Here is a 15,328-nt window from a genome sequence, read left to right on the forward strand (position 1 = left end):
AGAAACTGAGTCGGGCTAGGGTGGACTCCAGCGGTCCCCTTTTTCTGGCCCTTTTGGGATTCTGCTGGGTGCCCAAGTTTGAGAACTACTGCTCCAGGGAGTCTCAAAATATCTGTGGTGCGTAGACTATGGTGTCTTCCGCTAATCTTCTCCAGCCAGGATAAGCTCGTGGATGACGGTGCCACCCAAAAACACGATTTCCATCACCCTCTAGAATCTGCGAGGGCAGTAGTCATGCATGGGTCCTGGCCAGGAGGGGGCCTGAACTCATGGAGCCACCTTAAAGCCACTTTCCCAGTCCCAGTGCTACTGGAGTGTCAGCTCGGTGCAGGCCCTCCCTGCTCCCGGCGGGGCAGAGGCACAAACAGCAAGCGTAGCCTGGGCTGCTGGGCTGCAGTGAGGCCCGGCCCCCAAACCCACTGGCTTTCCGAAGGGCAGTGCTCTGGGCTTCCATGCCATGGAGCTCACAGCCTCGCCAGGAAGGCACCCTCTGCAGAGATCATTTTGGCAGTGTCTGCCTCAGCAAGCAGATGGAGGGGAATAGAGTGCTAGCAAGGCAAGACAGGCAAGGCTCAGGTGATGGCAGCAAGGATATGGGGGAGGCAGAGGGGCCAACAGGGACCTAGGATGAATCCCAGGGTTTGGGTGGGAGATGTGGATTTTCCATCAATCCCTCACAGGCCTGGGAAAAATCTATCTTGATCCTCATTTTGCAGAGGAGGGAACGGGATCTCTGAGAGGTTGCCTGCCTTGTCTGGTTCTACCTCAAATGGCAGCGTGCGCTGCGAGAAAAGTCCCGGTGCAGGCCAGTGGAACACCGGAGTTATGGCATGCCCTTCCCTTAGAGGGTCCCAGAATTTCCTCAGCCCTCGCTTTCCCACACAAGCTTCTAAATTGGGGCCCTCGGAGACCCATCCCTTCCTAGACTTCTATCCATCCCCCACCCCATGGTCCCACCCCACACACACACCAAGGACTTCTCAAATGCTGAGTACATACAGTGGTTTCCTCCCTTCTGTCCAAATGTGGTTGCCATCAGCGTGATCAACGAGAGCCAAAGGGGGACAAAAATCGGGATGCAGGAGAAGGCGTTGTGGCCATCCAGTTTGTGAACCAGCAGAATCTAAAGAGACATAGTCCCTGTTGATGCCAACATCGAAAATGGATAGAGGCGGAAGCCAGACCTCATTAGGCAGCTCCTCCCCACCACCCCACCCCCGCATGGGCTCCCAGAAGAGGGAACATCAGCACCGCAGGAAAAGGCAGGAAACCACCCATCCATGGGGAAAACTCCAAATGAGCTTTTATGTCCCTCTTCAGAGCTCAGCAGTAGCCTCTCCACTTGAAAAGTTCGCAATGCCAGCAGTTTTATGGCAAACTCTTCCCAGTGTTTGTTCTAAGGAGTCAACAGCTCCCATTCTAGAATTCTCCATGTGACTCCAATACATAAATCCGGCATCCAACTCTGCTTTTCCAAAGTGGAAACTGGAGCCTTACAGAGGCACCATGGCTAAAAGCGGTGCACTCTTCTCCCTGCCAGGCCCACACACTGCCCCCAAGAGAAAGGAAGGATGCTTTCCTTTCTCCAAATCTCCCTCCCAGAGATGGCCGTGTTCTCTCCCCTCTCCTGGAGTGGGCTCACTGTGAGCTTGACGGACAGAGGCTGCCTTTCCAGGGGTGCAGAATCCTGTCAGGGGAAGCGCAAGCTTCAGGGGCTGAAGAGGCTTCCCGTGGAACGCTTACCTCAAACGTAAGAAGGGGCACGACGATGGTCATCCAGCTCAGGGCCATGGTTATGTGTGTCCTGCGCTGCTCGGCAATCACATCCATAGAGCGCAAGAACAAGACGGACCACACGATGTAGTAGAGGACCACCAGGCACAGAAAAGACATGAGAATCCACAGCGGGACACACACAACCTGGGAGTGGGGGAGAGAAGAAGTCTCTTTAGAGCTTCCCACCCGGCCTCTGATGGAAGGCACCTTTAGCACCTTGCTGTGTCTCTCCAGTTAAGGCGGTCCCTCCCGCGAGCTGAATAAGGACGTTCTACCTCCCAGGACTGCTGCGAGGATCGCTCAGGACGGAAAAGGTATGGTATGTTCACTATGGGGCCTGCTGCCACCGTTTATGACACAAACGCTCAGTGAGTCCTCAGTCCCTCTTCTTTTGGGTGACAGACAGCCCTGCATCTGGCTCCGCAGCCTCTACTCTTCCAGAGGCCCACCCTCTCACACTCGCTCAGGCTCCCCCAGGCTCTGCTGCCATCACAGCTTCCCAGGAAACGGGACACAGCTGTCACCCTGTGCACACACACAAGATCTCACCCCAACAGACTCTCTTCACAGCCAACATTCCCACAACCTACTGAGGGTACTTTGGCAACACAAATGGGAAAGGGCTCCCTGGAAAGTGTGGCTGCCTGGGCTCCTAAGGATCCCTAACCTCACCCCTACCAAGTTAGTGAGCTTCACAGGTTGATGCTGGATACAGGTTGATGCTGGATACAGGTTGATGCTGGATACATAGGGCTGCCGGGTCCCTGCCTCCACGGCAAGGGTGCATTCCAAGTATGTTGCTGTCGTACCAGGTAGACCTTGTCTCATCCACACACAAGCCCAGAGGATGAGTTCTGGGGGCGCCACTTGGCCAAGGCTCCCCTGTGACACGTCGTCACCCTCCTGCCCTGCCCCCTGGGACGACACTTCTCTGTTCTCCCTTTTTATTAATTATCTATCATACAGTAGGAAAAGTGACTGTCTTCCTTTAGTGTGCGTTCCCTGAGTATTCACACAAGTGTAGATTCGCACAGCCATAGACAGGATGCGGAAGAAGTCTGTCACCCTGCAAAACTCTCTCGTGCTGTCCCTCCACTATCACATTGTCCCACCATTAGCCCGGCAAACACTGATCTGTTCTCTGTCACTGTACTTTTGTCTCTGCTGGAACTTTATGTAGATGACATCGCGAGACAAGACTGTTGAGACTGGCTTCCCGCCATCCACATAATGCCTCTGAGATTCATCCAAATTGTTCCCTCCCTGTATCCACAGGTGGACCCTCTCATTGCTGAGTGGTATTTCATTGTATCGATGCCTACAGTTTGTTTACCCAACCCTCCGCTGCGGATGGTTTCCAGCCCTTGGCTATCACAAACACGGTGGCTACAAACACTAGAGTGTGGGTTTCTACCTGGCTGCGCCCTTTCACTTCCTAGGGTAAATACTTAGGTGTGGGGCAGCCACATCCCAGGGTAAATGTGCTTTTAACTGCATGAGAAACTGCCAAACCATTTTCCACAATGCCTGTACCATCTGCCTTCCCCCCAGTGACGCTGGAGTGTCCCAGTTCCTCTGCATCCTCCTGGGCACATGCCCTTGTCAGTGTTACTGAGTTTCGTCATTCTGAAGCCATGTGTTTCGGGCCCTCATCCTGGTTGTAGTTTGCCTTCCCTAACCTGTAATGACATTGAGCATCTTTTCCTGTGCTTTTTCCCCATGCATATATCCCATTTGCAAATTGTCAACTCTTTTGCCAATTTTTAAAGTAGGTGTTTCTTTTTGCATTTTTGAGTTTTTAAGAGTTCTCTGTATGTTCTGGGTACAAGTCAGTGTTTTGATGTGTGCTTTGCAAATATTTTCTCCCAGTCTGTGGTCTGTCTTCATTTCAATTTTGAGGAAGTCCAAATTTATAATTTTCTCATATGGACTATATTAACAGTGCCATTTCTAAGTACTCTTTGCCTAATTGCAAACCCCAAAGATTCTGTCCTATGTTATTTCCTAACAGATCTATAGTTTCACATTTTCTTTTAGATCTATGATTTGAGTTGGCATAGGAATTTTACCCCTCCTGACCAGCCTGGAGTTTTTGATCGTAGGTTTTTCTGCAGAGTCTATGCACAGCCTTTCTTCCCCCTTCCCCGTTCTGTGATGAGATTCTCCTTTTTACTGAAGTTCCTTCATGGGTGGAATGTTAGATCTCAATAGCCTTCCTTCTTGTCTCTCGCTCACTATGGGAAACATGTACTCAGACTGCTTCATCAACTGGGATCTACAGAGGATGAAGGGCAGAAAAAATCTTCCTTCTCATTTGTGGAAAGCACTAAAAATTACTAATCATTTTTTTTTCCCTGACAGTATCTTATACTAAAAAATTTGGTCTTGTTTGGACATGTTTCCTCCATGTCACAACAGAAACAGTTTTGAACCCAATGACCATTCTCCAGATACAGCACTGTGAAGTTGAGGATGAGTGGCTGAATAAAAACAAAGGCTTTGGGCAGAAGTGATTATTCCCATCTTTAAGTATGGAGTGTATTTAGCTTCCCTTCGTTTCTTCTCTGCTCCCAATTCTTTACTGTACTTTTTACTTTTTAAAGGTAACTATATTTAATACATAAAATATATTGTATGCAAAATTATACATCAAACAACAGAGAAAATAAAACTGAAACAAAAACACTAGCATGACCTTACCTCCCAGTGGCAATAGAACTCTTCTGCCTTTAGTCTCCATCTTTTTTCCATGCATTTAATAGTGGAAACTATACTGTGTTCTCTAATTTCTGTCTTGCCACTTATCTTTCTGTCTCTGCATCCATCCACCCATTTATTCACGGTTAATTTCAACCAAATGCCCAGTAACTGAAGTCACAGTTTAGAAGCATGACAGATGCCACCACCAGCAAGAGTGTAAATGGGTATGGCTTTTTTTTTTTCTAGTGAGACAGTCTTGCTACATTGCACAGGTTAGTCTCGAACTCCTGAGCTCAAGTGATCAGCTCACCTCGGCCTCCCAAAGTGCTGGGACTATAAGTGTAAGCCACTGCGCCTGGCCAGGTATGGCTTTTGGAAAAGCAAGTTGGCAGTGTAGTATATGTATATAGGAATCTCAAACAGTTCCCAACCTGTAGCCCAGTAACACTATTTCTGGACTATTTCCTAAGAAAACAACCAAAAAAAAAAATTAAGGCAAAAATTTTAATGCATAAACATATACACTGCAGCATGATTTAAAATCATTCAGTACTGGCAACAATGGAAATACCATATTTTAGAAATAAGAGGATGGTTTGATACATGCACTTGAAGAATATTTTGTATCAATTAAACTTTAGAAGTCATGTTTATAAAGACCTTTTATTAACATGATAAAATGTTTATGATACAACATTAAAACAAAAAAATCAGGATACAAAACGGTACACACAGTTATATCCCAACTGTTTGTATAAAACACAGACATAAAAAACACTAACCATGTTATCTCCCCATAGTGGGATTATGGGTGACTATTAGGCTATTATTTCTGCTTGTCTGTCTTTTTCAAGCTTTCTACAGTGAATATGAATTACTTTTATAATAAAAAAAGAAGTTTATTTAAGCATTTTAAAAGTTACATACAAGCCAAGGCCAGTGGATGATCTTGTCCAGTCTTAAGGCAATGAATATAAACTGGAGAATGTTGACAGAACACAGGATTTCTAACTAAAAATGAAGAGAAGAATCAGTTAAACAAAATATAATTTGCATTTAATATTGCAGTAATTTGGTTAACACACTAAAAGACAATACACATTATAATACAGTGTAACTTGTATAATATTATGTTGCACTGGAAACTCCTGATTTTCGGTACCAGAGGGGCACGGCAGTATTACGGCAAGGGGAAATATGGCTCGGCCTGCTGCCTTGCCCCTCTGCTGCCTTGCCCTTTGTGGCCTGAGGCCTGAGCACAGATGAGAACCTTGTTTCCAGGTTCGCTGGGAACACAGGCTAACTGCAATAGACCACTAAGCTTCCTTCATGCCCCTACCAACAATACTGTCTATTCAAAACCATTCTTGTGCGTCCTTCTTCTCATATCTCAGATTTGCCCTTGGATCCCACCCTTTCCTTTCAAGCTCCTTGAGGACCTTGTCACATCAAGCCATCAATTATAGATTCTTTACTGTATCTTTAACCCCACCTATTCCATTGATCCCTCCTAGCAGCACAGAAATAACTCCTTCTCATTAAAAGCAAAAAACCCCAAACCAGATAAACCCACCCCATCCTTTGATCCAAGACCCCTCTTAGCCTCAGGTTTCTCTCTGTGAGACAGTAATGAATATGCAAGCCCCTACTATCTCATTTACCATTCCCAGCTTCCTCCATTGTGATCTGGCCTCCACCCCCCATGACCATCAGTAGACAGCTTTCATCAAAGTCACCAATAACCAGGAGACAGCAAAAACACTTCAGCTGGCATCCTACTGATACTGTGGATGAGTCTTTCCTGTTTGCTCCCCTCCTCCTGGCCTTCTAAGATCCCACCATGCAGTCTTGGAGCCCTCTGGAGTGCTCTGGTAATTCCTTCTGTCTCCTTTTCCCCCTCCTTAAATGGTGATGCTCCCCAGAGCCACAAACAGTCTTCTCTCCCCATTAGGGAGACAGACACAAGAACACACATATTTTCACTCACCTGCTGCACCCTGGACTGGGGGAGAAGAAATTTCAACCAGACCCTTGGCTTCCATTATTACCTCCTTAGTGGTGAGTTCTCTCATCTGTCTCCAACTTAGCCTTCCTGCTGCATAGCAAACCCAGCTGTGCATATGCCACTCGGCTCTCCTAGAGGCACCTCAAATGAAGCCAGTCCCAAACAGAGGTCATTATCGCCTGCACTTAGAACCTTATCTCTCCTCTTTCTATAGCCTCCCATGTCACTTTGAGGCACAACAGTGGTCTCATTTGTCAAGCCATGAGCCCGGGAATCACCCTGTATTCTTTTTCCTACACTGTTGCATTCAGTCACCACATCCTGTCCACTGTAGCGTCCAGACTTCTCCTGAATCCCGTGCCCACTTTCTATGCTGATGATGACTGCCTAGTGAGGCCTTCTTCCTCACCATCCCCCTACCACTTCAGCAACCCCTTACTAACCTCCTGCCTCCAGTTCAAATGCCCTGCAGGCTGCTCCTCACTCTGGTAAAGTACATTCTTGCCCACAAAATCGAAATCTGGGACCGGGCCCAGAGCTTCCCAAAGTTCTCAGTACATAGGTACATGAGGAATTTAGTAATTCCTCCACAGACCTCTAGGCCAAAAGAAATCCCTAATGTGGCTAGGAATGTCAACCGTTGCATTGATTTAAGTAATTACGTCTAACCTAGTAAGTATTTCTAAGTAGCCACTTGAAAAAATAATTCATATAAATCTAAAGAAAAATGTTAATATTATTCTTAAATAACCAAAACTAATTCCCAGTGGGATGCGTGTGCCTGTCAGGTAGCTCACCATTTCCCACGCCTTGGAATCAGACAAGGTGCTCCCACTCTTGTCACCTGTTCTTCACCTGGATTTTCAAACAGCAGTAGCCTTCTGAGTTTTCAAAGCAGCTGCCGAAAACCCAGCTTCTTAAAGATACGACATCACTGAAAGGAATGTAGTGTGGCCTAAAAATAAACCTGTAAACTATTTCAAGCTAGTAGTTTGTATGGTGTCCCAACAAATGTCAGGTATTACTGTTTTCCTCAAAATGTCCACTATCCCCTGGTGCCCTGCGAGTGCACTGGGGTGCCTGGGGCACTTCAGCACATGCTCTGCAGGCTGAGGATGTGGCCCCTATTTGGCCCAATCCCTCTGTAGAGGCTCCCTCTCATCTCAACTCCCACAGTTCCTTCCTTTCCACCTTGTGCTCCCGTCGGATCTGAACTGCCACAGTCCACTCAGCTGATGGAGTGTTTCCTGCCTCTAGGCTTCAATGTGTCCCAAAAATGCCATCCCTTTCCTCCCGACACAGGGCTCCCTGGCAGACCCTCAACTCCTCCTTCCCATCTCTGCATGAGCCTACTCCAAACCACCCCCTCACCAACATAGGTACTGTTCTTGCGTCACAGGAGGAGGGAGCTCAGCTCCTGGTATGTTGTTTCTTCCAAGGGCAGGAATGCCAAGAGTGTGAATGTATGAAAGACTGACTTTCTGCAATTCAGGCCCAATGCAGTCCTAGCCCTTGTATAGTTATCCCTCGGTATCTGTGGGGGATTGGTTCCAGGACCCCCCGTGGATACCAAAATCCATGGATGCTCAAGTCCCTGATATAAACTGGGAATTCTAGGGAGAGTGAAAGTGGACCATCAGATACTCTCCCTCCATAGCTCACTCCTACCTACCAGTCATACCCATGCTGTGGCCTTTCCACCAGCATGAAAATCAGGGAATAGCTCCCCTTGTTCAAGGCCAAACCCTTCCTGGTGCTCCGGGTCCCATTCTCCCTGAGTCCCACAGGGCCTTGCTCCATCACCATCCCTCTGTCTAGGTACCTTCCCCTCACGCCTATACCTGGGGTCCAGGCTTATATGCCTGACCCACCCTACGGCTGCTATGTTTACTTCCTAAGCCAACTGCGGTCTTCTTCCTTCACTCTTTATCCACACAGCTCAAAACCAGGCATCTACAGCCTCTAGTTCTCCCCTTAACCCATCAGTATTCAGCTTTGGGCCCTCAGCTTCTGTGCAGTTATGTAGTTATGTGCCCAGGCTTTAGAGTTGGGCCGACTCAAATGGAATCCTGGTTCTGCCCCTTCGCATGTGGCCATGAACAAATGACTTATCTTCTCTGGACCTACCTCACAGGGTTGTGAATAGTTAATAAGAAAACTACTGCATGTGATGTGCCTAGCACAATGCCTGGCACACAGTAAGTGCTCAATGAACATTATCTGCAATTATTTTCATTACTACTATTACTAGTCCTGGTATTTTATTCATCTGCATATCCCCTATGCTTAGGGAAAAAGGACTTGGCATCCAGTAAATACTTGATAAATGTTTACTGAATGAATAAACAAACACATGGGCACATCAGTATAAGCTAACCAGAGAGCAGGGGAGGTGCTAAATCATGGGGTCTGAGGTGGGGAGATGGTCAGTTTTGAGTGTCAACTTGGCTGGGCTATAGTACCCAGTTATTTAATCAAACACTAAGCTTGGTGTTGCTATGAAGGTACTGACTTTGAATAAAGGAGACTACCCTCCATAGCATGGGTGGGCCTCACGCAATCAGGTGAAGGCCTTAAAAGCAAAAACTGTGGTTTCCTGGAGAGGAAGAAATTCTGTGCCAGGACTGCAGTGTCAACTCCTCTTAGGTCTCCAGCCTGTTCACCTGCCATGGAGATTTCAGACTTGGCAGCCCCACAGTAATGTGAGCCAGTTCCTTAACTCTCTTTATACGTACATCTGTATCTAACCTATCAGTTCTGTTTCTGTCTGATACAGGATATGAAGCTGAGAGAAGGCTGATGTCCTGGGTGAAAAGCTAGTGTTCTAAGTGAAGAAAGAAAAATGGTTATTTCCATTGTCTTTTGTTGCCTTGTTGTCTCATGATGTAGAGTTGTTAATGATCAAACTCTTCCTAACAAAGGGTAAAAAAACTGACATGTGAATAACTGAGCAAAATATTTTACTTTTGAAAACATTCTTTTTTTTTTTTCTTTTTAAGATGGAGTTTCACTCTATCACCCAGACTGGAGTGCAATGGTGCAATCTTGGCTCACTGCCACCTCCACCTCCTGGGTTCAAGAGATTCTCCAGCCTCAGCCTCCCGAGAAGCTGGGATTATTGGCACGTGCCACCACACCCGGCTAATTTTTGTATTATTAGTAGAGATCGGGTTTCACCACGTTGGCCAGTCTGGTCTCGAACTCCCGACCTCAAGTGATCCGCCTGTCTTGACCTCCCGAAGTGGAAAACATTCTTAAATATATGAAATCTCACCTCTAGTGACCTGTCATGTCGAAAGCCCCAAACACAAGCTGCAACAGACACCGGGGAAACAAAGAACAGCGGCATGAAGACCAGGAGCCAGAAATGGCTTCCTCTCTCGATTCTGTCACAGACCAGAACTTCAAACATCAACAAGAGCAAGTGGATGCCCACTGCAATCAACATGGCTTTAAACTCCACACACGTTTCTCCTTCTGCTCTAAAAAGGGAGAGAAGAAGAAAACACCCTCATTTCAGAATCTCCATTATAAGCAAGCAGTTCAGGGCAAATACCAACTTATACTGATACTTTGAATTTTACTTGAAAATTTGACAAAAGTAAGGGAAATCAGGTAGAAAGCTAACTTAAACCTAAACTTTAGTAGGCAATCTCTGAAACATCGAAGAACTACTACATAATACCAAATGAACATTACAACCAAACCAGAATTTAATGTTTTAACTGTATAGGCATATTCTCAAAAGTAATAGCCAGTTATTTCCCTGACAATGTACATAAACACTTCTGTTCACATCTTTAAATTCAACAACGAGTTACTTCCAAGAGTATTCAAGCTGATTTGCTTCTGCTGCTAAAACCAGGCAAATACCCCTTAAGTCTCACGATCCTCATTTTTCAATGAATTAAAAACCATGTAAACCATCCTTCACACAATATTATAAAAATAACTCTAGTTCTATGAACAAGTGCTGGTTATATTTCAACAAGATGGTAGTAACTATTGTTAGGTGCTATTTTAAAATGCAAATAAAACATATAAATGATTTTCTTTTTCCTTTCTATTCCATTAAGATACATTAACACCTGCAGATGAAAGAGAAAGAAGAACAAGAGTTAAAACTGTTCTCAAACAAAATCAGTTTAATTAGTTAAGTATCACACACAATAACCTTAACAGATCTACAATTGAGCAATGGTAAGGCCAGCAATCAGGAAAAGGCTCTATAATGCATTTGAAAGGTCTACAATGTTTATTCAAAATACAGATGAACATTTATGATATGCATGTATTGTGGGTGATAAATACACCAGAAGTTAGATCACAGAGAAAATGCTATCAGAGGTTATTCCTGTAGGACCCAACCGTGTTCCACTGGTTAATGTTAACACGAGAATGACCACGCCTGTACATTCCTTATTCAACCCCACATACACAATTCCTTTCCTTGCTCCAAGCATCTTAAATAAGACCAACAAAGAGAAGTTTGAATATATTCTAAATATCAATTAGTAGAACCTAAATGTTTATTTAACTTTGCATTCTTTGAGAAGCAAACATTAGATTATCTGAAAGATCTCATAAAAAAAAGAAAACATATACAGCCACACAGGTCATCAATCTTTCAAAACAAAATCTAAGAACTTTGAAACAGCTATACATGAATGTTCCTCACCTGCCAAGGCTCTCTGTGTAACTGTTTTACAGTTCTTAGACATGTATGTGATATGGAATTTACATGATCTGAATCATTTTTATATTTAGTAAACAAAAATTTAGAAAGTTGATGTAGTGGCTGGACGTGGTGGCTCACACCTGTAATCCCAGCACTTTGGGAGGCCAAGGTGGGTGGATCACCTGAGGTCAGGAGTTTGAAACCAGCCTGGCATGGTAAAACCCTATCTCTACTAAAAATACAAAAAATTAGCCGGGCATGGTGGCAGGTGCCTGTAATCCCAGCTACTCAGGAGGCTGAGGCAGGAGAATCACTTGAACCCGGGACGTGGAGGTTGCAGTGGGCTGAGATCACGTCATTGCACTCCAGCCTGGACAACAAGAGCGAAACTCCGTCTCAAAAAAAAAAAAAAAAAAAAAGTTTCAACTTTACACTTTTCCCACACGAGCAGCTGCCTTCTGGGAATTCCTGTACTCCTCATCTTCCCAGTGAAGGTTCATAATAGCCTCCCAGTCTTAAGTCCCCCTTTTCCCTTTATGTAGTTACAGTCTCTGTGGCAGAGAAGGGAAAGTCTCTTGCAGGTCCCAGCAACACCAGGCTGCATGCTGGTGTGAGCCAACTCCCAAGAATTTGGGCCAGCAGAGGTATCCAAGAGCAGGGAGGGCAAGAGTTGGAAACAGTAAAGGGTACTCCTCTCCCCTGCCCCCAAAGGCTCTGCTTTCCTTCTTGGCAACCAACCCTTGACTTTCCTCATTCCCCAGCTGCTGTCTGAGGGACTCATGGTCTCCTGGCCAAGCCACCTCCCTTACACTACTAATAGTCCTAAAGCTCTGGGACTAGGAGGGTGGGACAATGGGAGCCCCAGCTTCAAAACTGAATTGGAGACAGATCTTTCATGACCAAACATAATATGAGTGTCTTTTCCTAAAAACAGGGTGGTTTCATGCTGCTTAGTCTAGTATGGCATACCAGTTCTGCATTTTGGGTACATTTTGGATTATACAGGCATTTGTGAGCTGGCTGACAACTTACCCCCCAAATGGCACTGCTTTTGTAAGAAACTACATACCAAAGACCAAATTTTCAAAAACACAGAAGAGATCTGTTAGCTTATACTATAGTTCTAAGACCCCAGATAGGCAGAAAATAAAATGGTCCTTACTTCATCAAAAGTGAGAAAAGTCAAGATATTGCTCCCTCATGCTAGAGACCAATGAGTTGTATAAAGCAGTATTACCGATATTGAGGATTTCGTGCCCAGACTCCAGTTCCAACTGAGGCTCCAACAATGACCATTAACTTCCACAGCCATATTGGAGCAAAGACAGCCCAGTAACTCCACTGTATGATGCCATCCAAACGAAGGGCCAGCAGCACAGAGAACAGCAGCAGACAGGCATAGATGAGGAATTTACTAGGAGAAAAGTAAAACGATTAAAGAGGATTCACTTTCACAAATATGTGATACTGAAATGGGGAGCAATAAGAGCCATATTTGTCAGCATGTAAAAGGAGTCACTAGCTTAACCAATCATTTATTGAAAAGGTCTATGGGGCAGACATAATGTGTTAGGAATAAGAGAAACATAAAGAAGTCTAAAATAAGTCTCCTGCTTTCCAAGGCTTCCTCATAGAAGGAAGACCACACAGAAACATATAATACAGCATGATGTTTGTGATGAGCGCTTGGAAGAGGAAATACAGATTGTGTCTGAGGCACTCAGAAGCAGAGAGGTGGTGACCCTGGAGCTGGTTCCAGAGGGCAAGCAGAAAGCTGCCAGGCAGGAAAGGAAGTGAGATGAGGAAGTATTCCAGGCAGACGGAACTAGCTATACCAAGACACAGAGACTGGAAAAGGCTGATGTGCTCTGAAAATGGTCAAGTTCTATCACTGACTGATTCTATTTCTAAAAAGGCAGCCATCTGTCATATTCATATGGCATGAACATTTTAGTATATGTATTATACTTTCTATGAATGAATAAATTACACATACACACATGCTCACGTCTCATATAAAAGGGAATCGCTACTGAAGATGTCCTTGAAATAATTAGAAATTATACTCTTGAGGACCTCTATTTCCAGCCTTGATTTAATAATGGGAATATAATTTACCTTCCCACCTAAATAAGAAACTTGATACCATCTACAAAAGAACAGTTTTCAGACATTGACAACAGGCAGTGGAGAACAGGTGAGAGGGAGGAAACAAAGGAGGTAAACCCCACTACTGCCGCAGTTTGCAGATCAGAGGCAGCTTCCAGGCTGCAGCAAGAAAGTAGTTAAAACTCAACCCTGTCAATAACTATATTAAATATAAATGGCCAACTGAAAGACAAAGATGATCGGATTGGATTAGTAAGCAAGGCACTATATGCTGTCTATAAGAATCCCACTTTATCTATCTATAAAGACACAGACAGATTAAAAGCAAAAGGAAAGAAAAAGTTATACCAAATAAACACTAACCAAAAGAAAGCTGGAATGACTATATTAACATCTGTTTAAGTCTTCCATTGCTGCTATAACAAATTACCACAAACTTAGCAGCTTAAAACAACGTAAATTTATTATCTCACAGTTCTATATGATAGAAGGCCAGATGAGCTTGGTTGGTTTCTCTACTCAGAATCTCACAAGGCTGAAATAAAGATGTCGGTTGGTGGAATGCTTATCAGGGGACTCTGGCAGAATCCACTTCTAAGCTCATTTAGGTTGTTGGCAGAATCCAGTTTCTTGTGGTTGTAGGACTGAGGTACGTGTCTCTTTGCTTGCTGTCACCCTGCAGTTGATCTTAGATAGTAGGGGCTTCTATTGGGTCCTTGCAAATAGGCCCCTACATCTCAAAGCCAGTAACAAGCTATAGCATATTGAATCTTTCTCATGCTTGGGATTTTTTTCTCACTTCTGCCATATCGCTTCTGCTTCCAGTGAGAGAAAGTTCTCTGCTTTTAAGAGTTCATGTGATGAAACTGGGTCCACCTGGTTAAGCCAGGCTACTCTCCCTATTTTAAGGTCCATAACTGTGGTAGGCAGAATTCTAAAGAAGTTTTCCAGGATTCCTGTGCCCTGATTATTCAATCAAACAGTAATCTAAGTAATACTGTGAGGGGACTTTGCAGATGGAATTAAGGTTACTAATCAGCTAACTTTACAATAGGGAGATTATACTGGATTATCCAGGTGTGCCCAGTGTAATCACATGAGCCCTTAAGACAGCAGAAGAGTAAATCGGAGAGATGTGGTGGAAGAGAGATGAGGCAGAAGAAGTCAGAGATTCCAGACTTGAGAAGGATTCAGCCTGTTACTTCTACCTTTGAACACGGAGGTAAGGAACCATGAACCAAGGAATGCAGGCAGGCTTCAGAAGCTGAGAATAACTCACAGCTGACAGCCAGCAAGGTAAAGGGGACCTCAGCTCTACAACCCCAAGGAACTAAATTCTGACAATAGCCCAAATGTGCTTGAAAGCAGATGAATCCCTGGAGGCTCCAGAAAGGAATAGAGCCCTCCTAACACTTTGATTTTGACCCTGTGAAACTAGGCAGAAGACCCATCTGAGTCATGCTGTACCCGGACTTCTGACCTAAAGAACTGAGAGATAATAAGCTTGAGTAGTTTCAGTAATTTGTCATGGTAACAGCAGAAACTAATGCTAATAAATATATCTTCAAAGTCCCCTTTGCCATGTAAAATAACATATTCACAAGTTTCAGGGCTTAAGGCCTGAGTATCTGTGTATTTGTGGGGGTGGGGCATTCTGCCTACCACAACGTAAGACACAGTATATTTTTGAACAAGGACTATTTCCAGGGACAAATAGAGGCACTTCATAATGATAAAGGGGCCAATTTGTCAAGATCTAACAATCATAAATGTTTATATGCCTAATAACAAAGTTTCACAATACATGTAGAAAATACTGATCAATCTAAAAGGAGAAACAAAAAAAATCAAACTGTTATAAATGGAAATTAACATTCCTTTCTTAGTAACTAACAGAACACATAAACAGAAAATTACTAAGGATATATATGATTGTAGCAACACTATCAACCAACTTGACCTAATTAATATTAATGAGTTCTTCCCAACAAAAGCAAAATACAGATTCCTTTCAAAAACACATGGAACATTCACCAAGACAGATTGAATTCTGGGCCATA

The 15,328-nt window shown here is 44.4% G+C and overlaps 1 protein-coding gene across 1 annotated transcript in view; it reads right to left on the reverse strand.

Annotated features, from left to right (window-relative positions):
• Window positions 1-957: 957 nt before the first annotated feature.
• The window catches only part of LOC105540639 (transmembrane protein 185A), a gene marked incomplete at its 3' end in the record, with an annotated part of 30,546 nt that continues 16,175 nt past the window's right edge, over window positions 958-15,328 (reverse strand). Inside the window, exons 2-6 of the mRNA XM_011981333.1 lie at window positions 12,397-12,573; window positions 9,756-9,963; window positions 5,404-5,487; window positions 1,744-1,920; window positions 958-1,123 (exon numbers count right to left, since the gene is read on the reverse strand). Coding sequence (XP_011836723.1) covers window positions 958-1,123; window positions 1,744-1,920; window positions 5,404-5,487; window positions 9,756-9,963; window positions 12,397-12,573 — 812 coding nt within the window. The remainder of the gene's footprint in view (window positions 1,124-1,743; window positions 1,921-5,403; window positions 5,488-9,755; window positions 9,964-12,396; window positions 12,574-15,328) is intronic.

This window comes from Mandrillus leucophaeus, unplaced genomic scaffold (assembly GCF_000951045.1).
Source record: "Mandrillus leucophaeus isolate KB7577 unplaced genomic scaffold, Mleu.le_1.0 Scaffold2233, whole genome shotgun sequence".
Lineage (NCBI taxonomy): Eukaryota > Metazoa > Chordata > Mammalia > Primates > Cercopithecidae > Mandrillus > Mandrillus leucophaeus.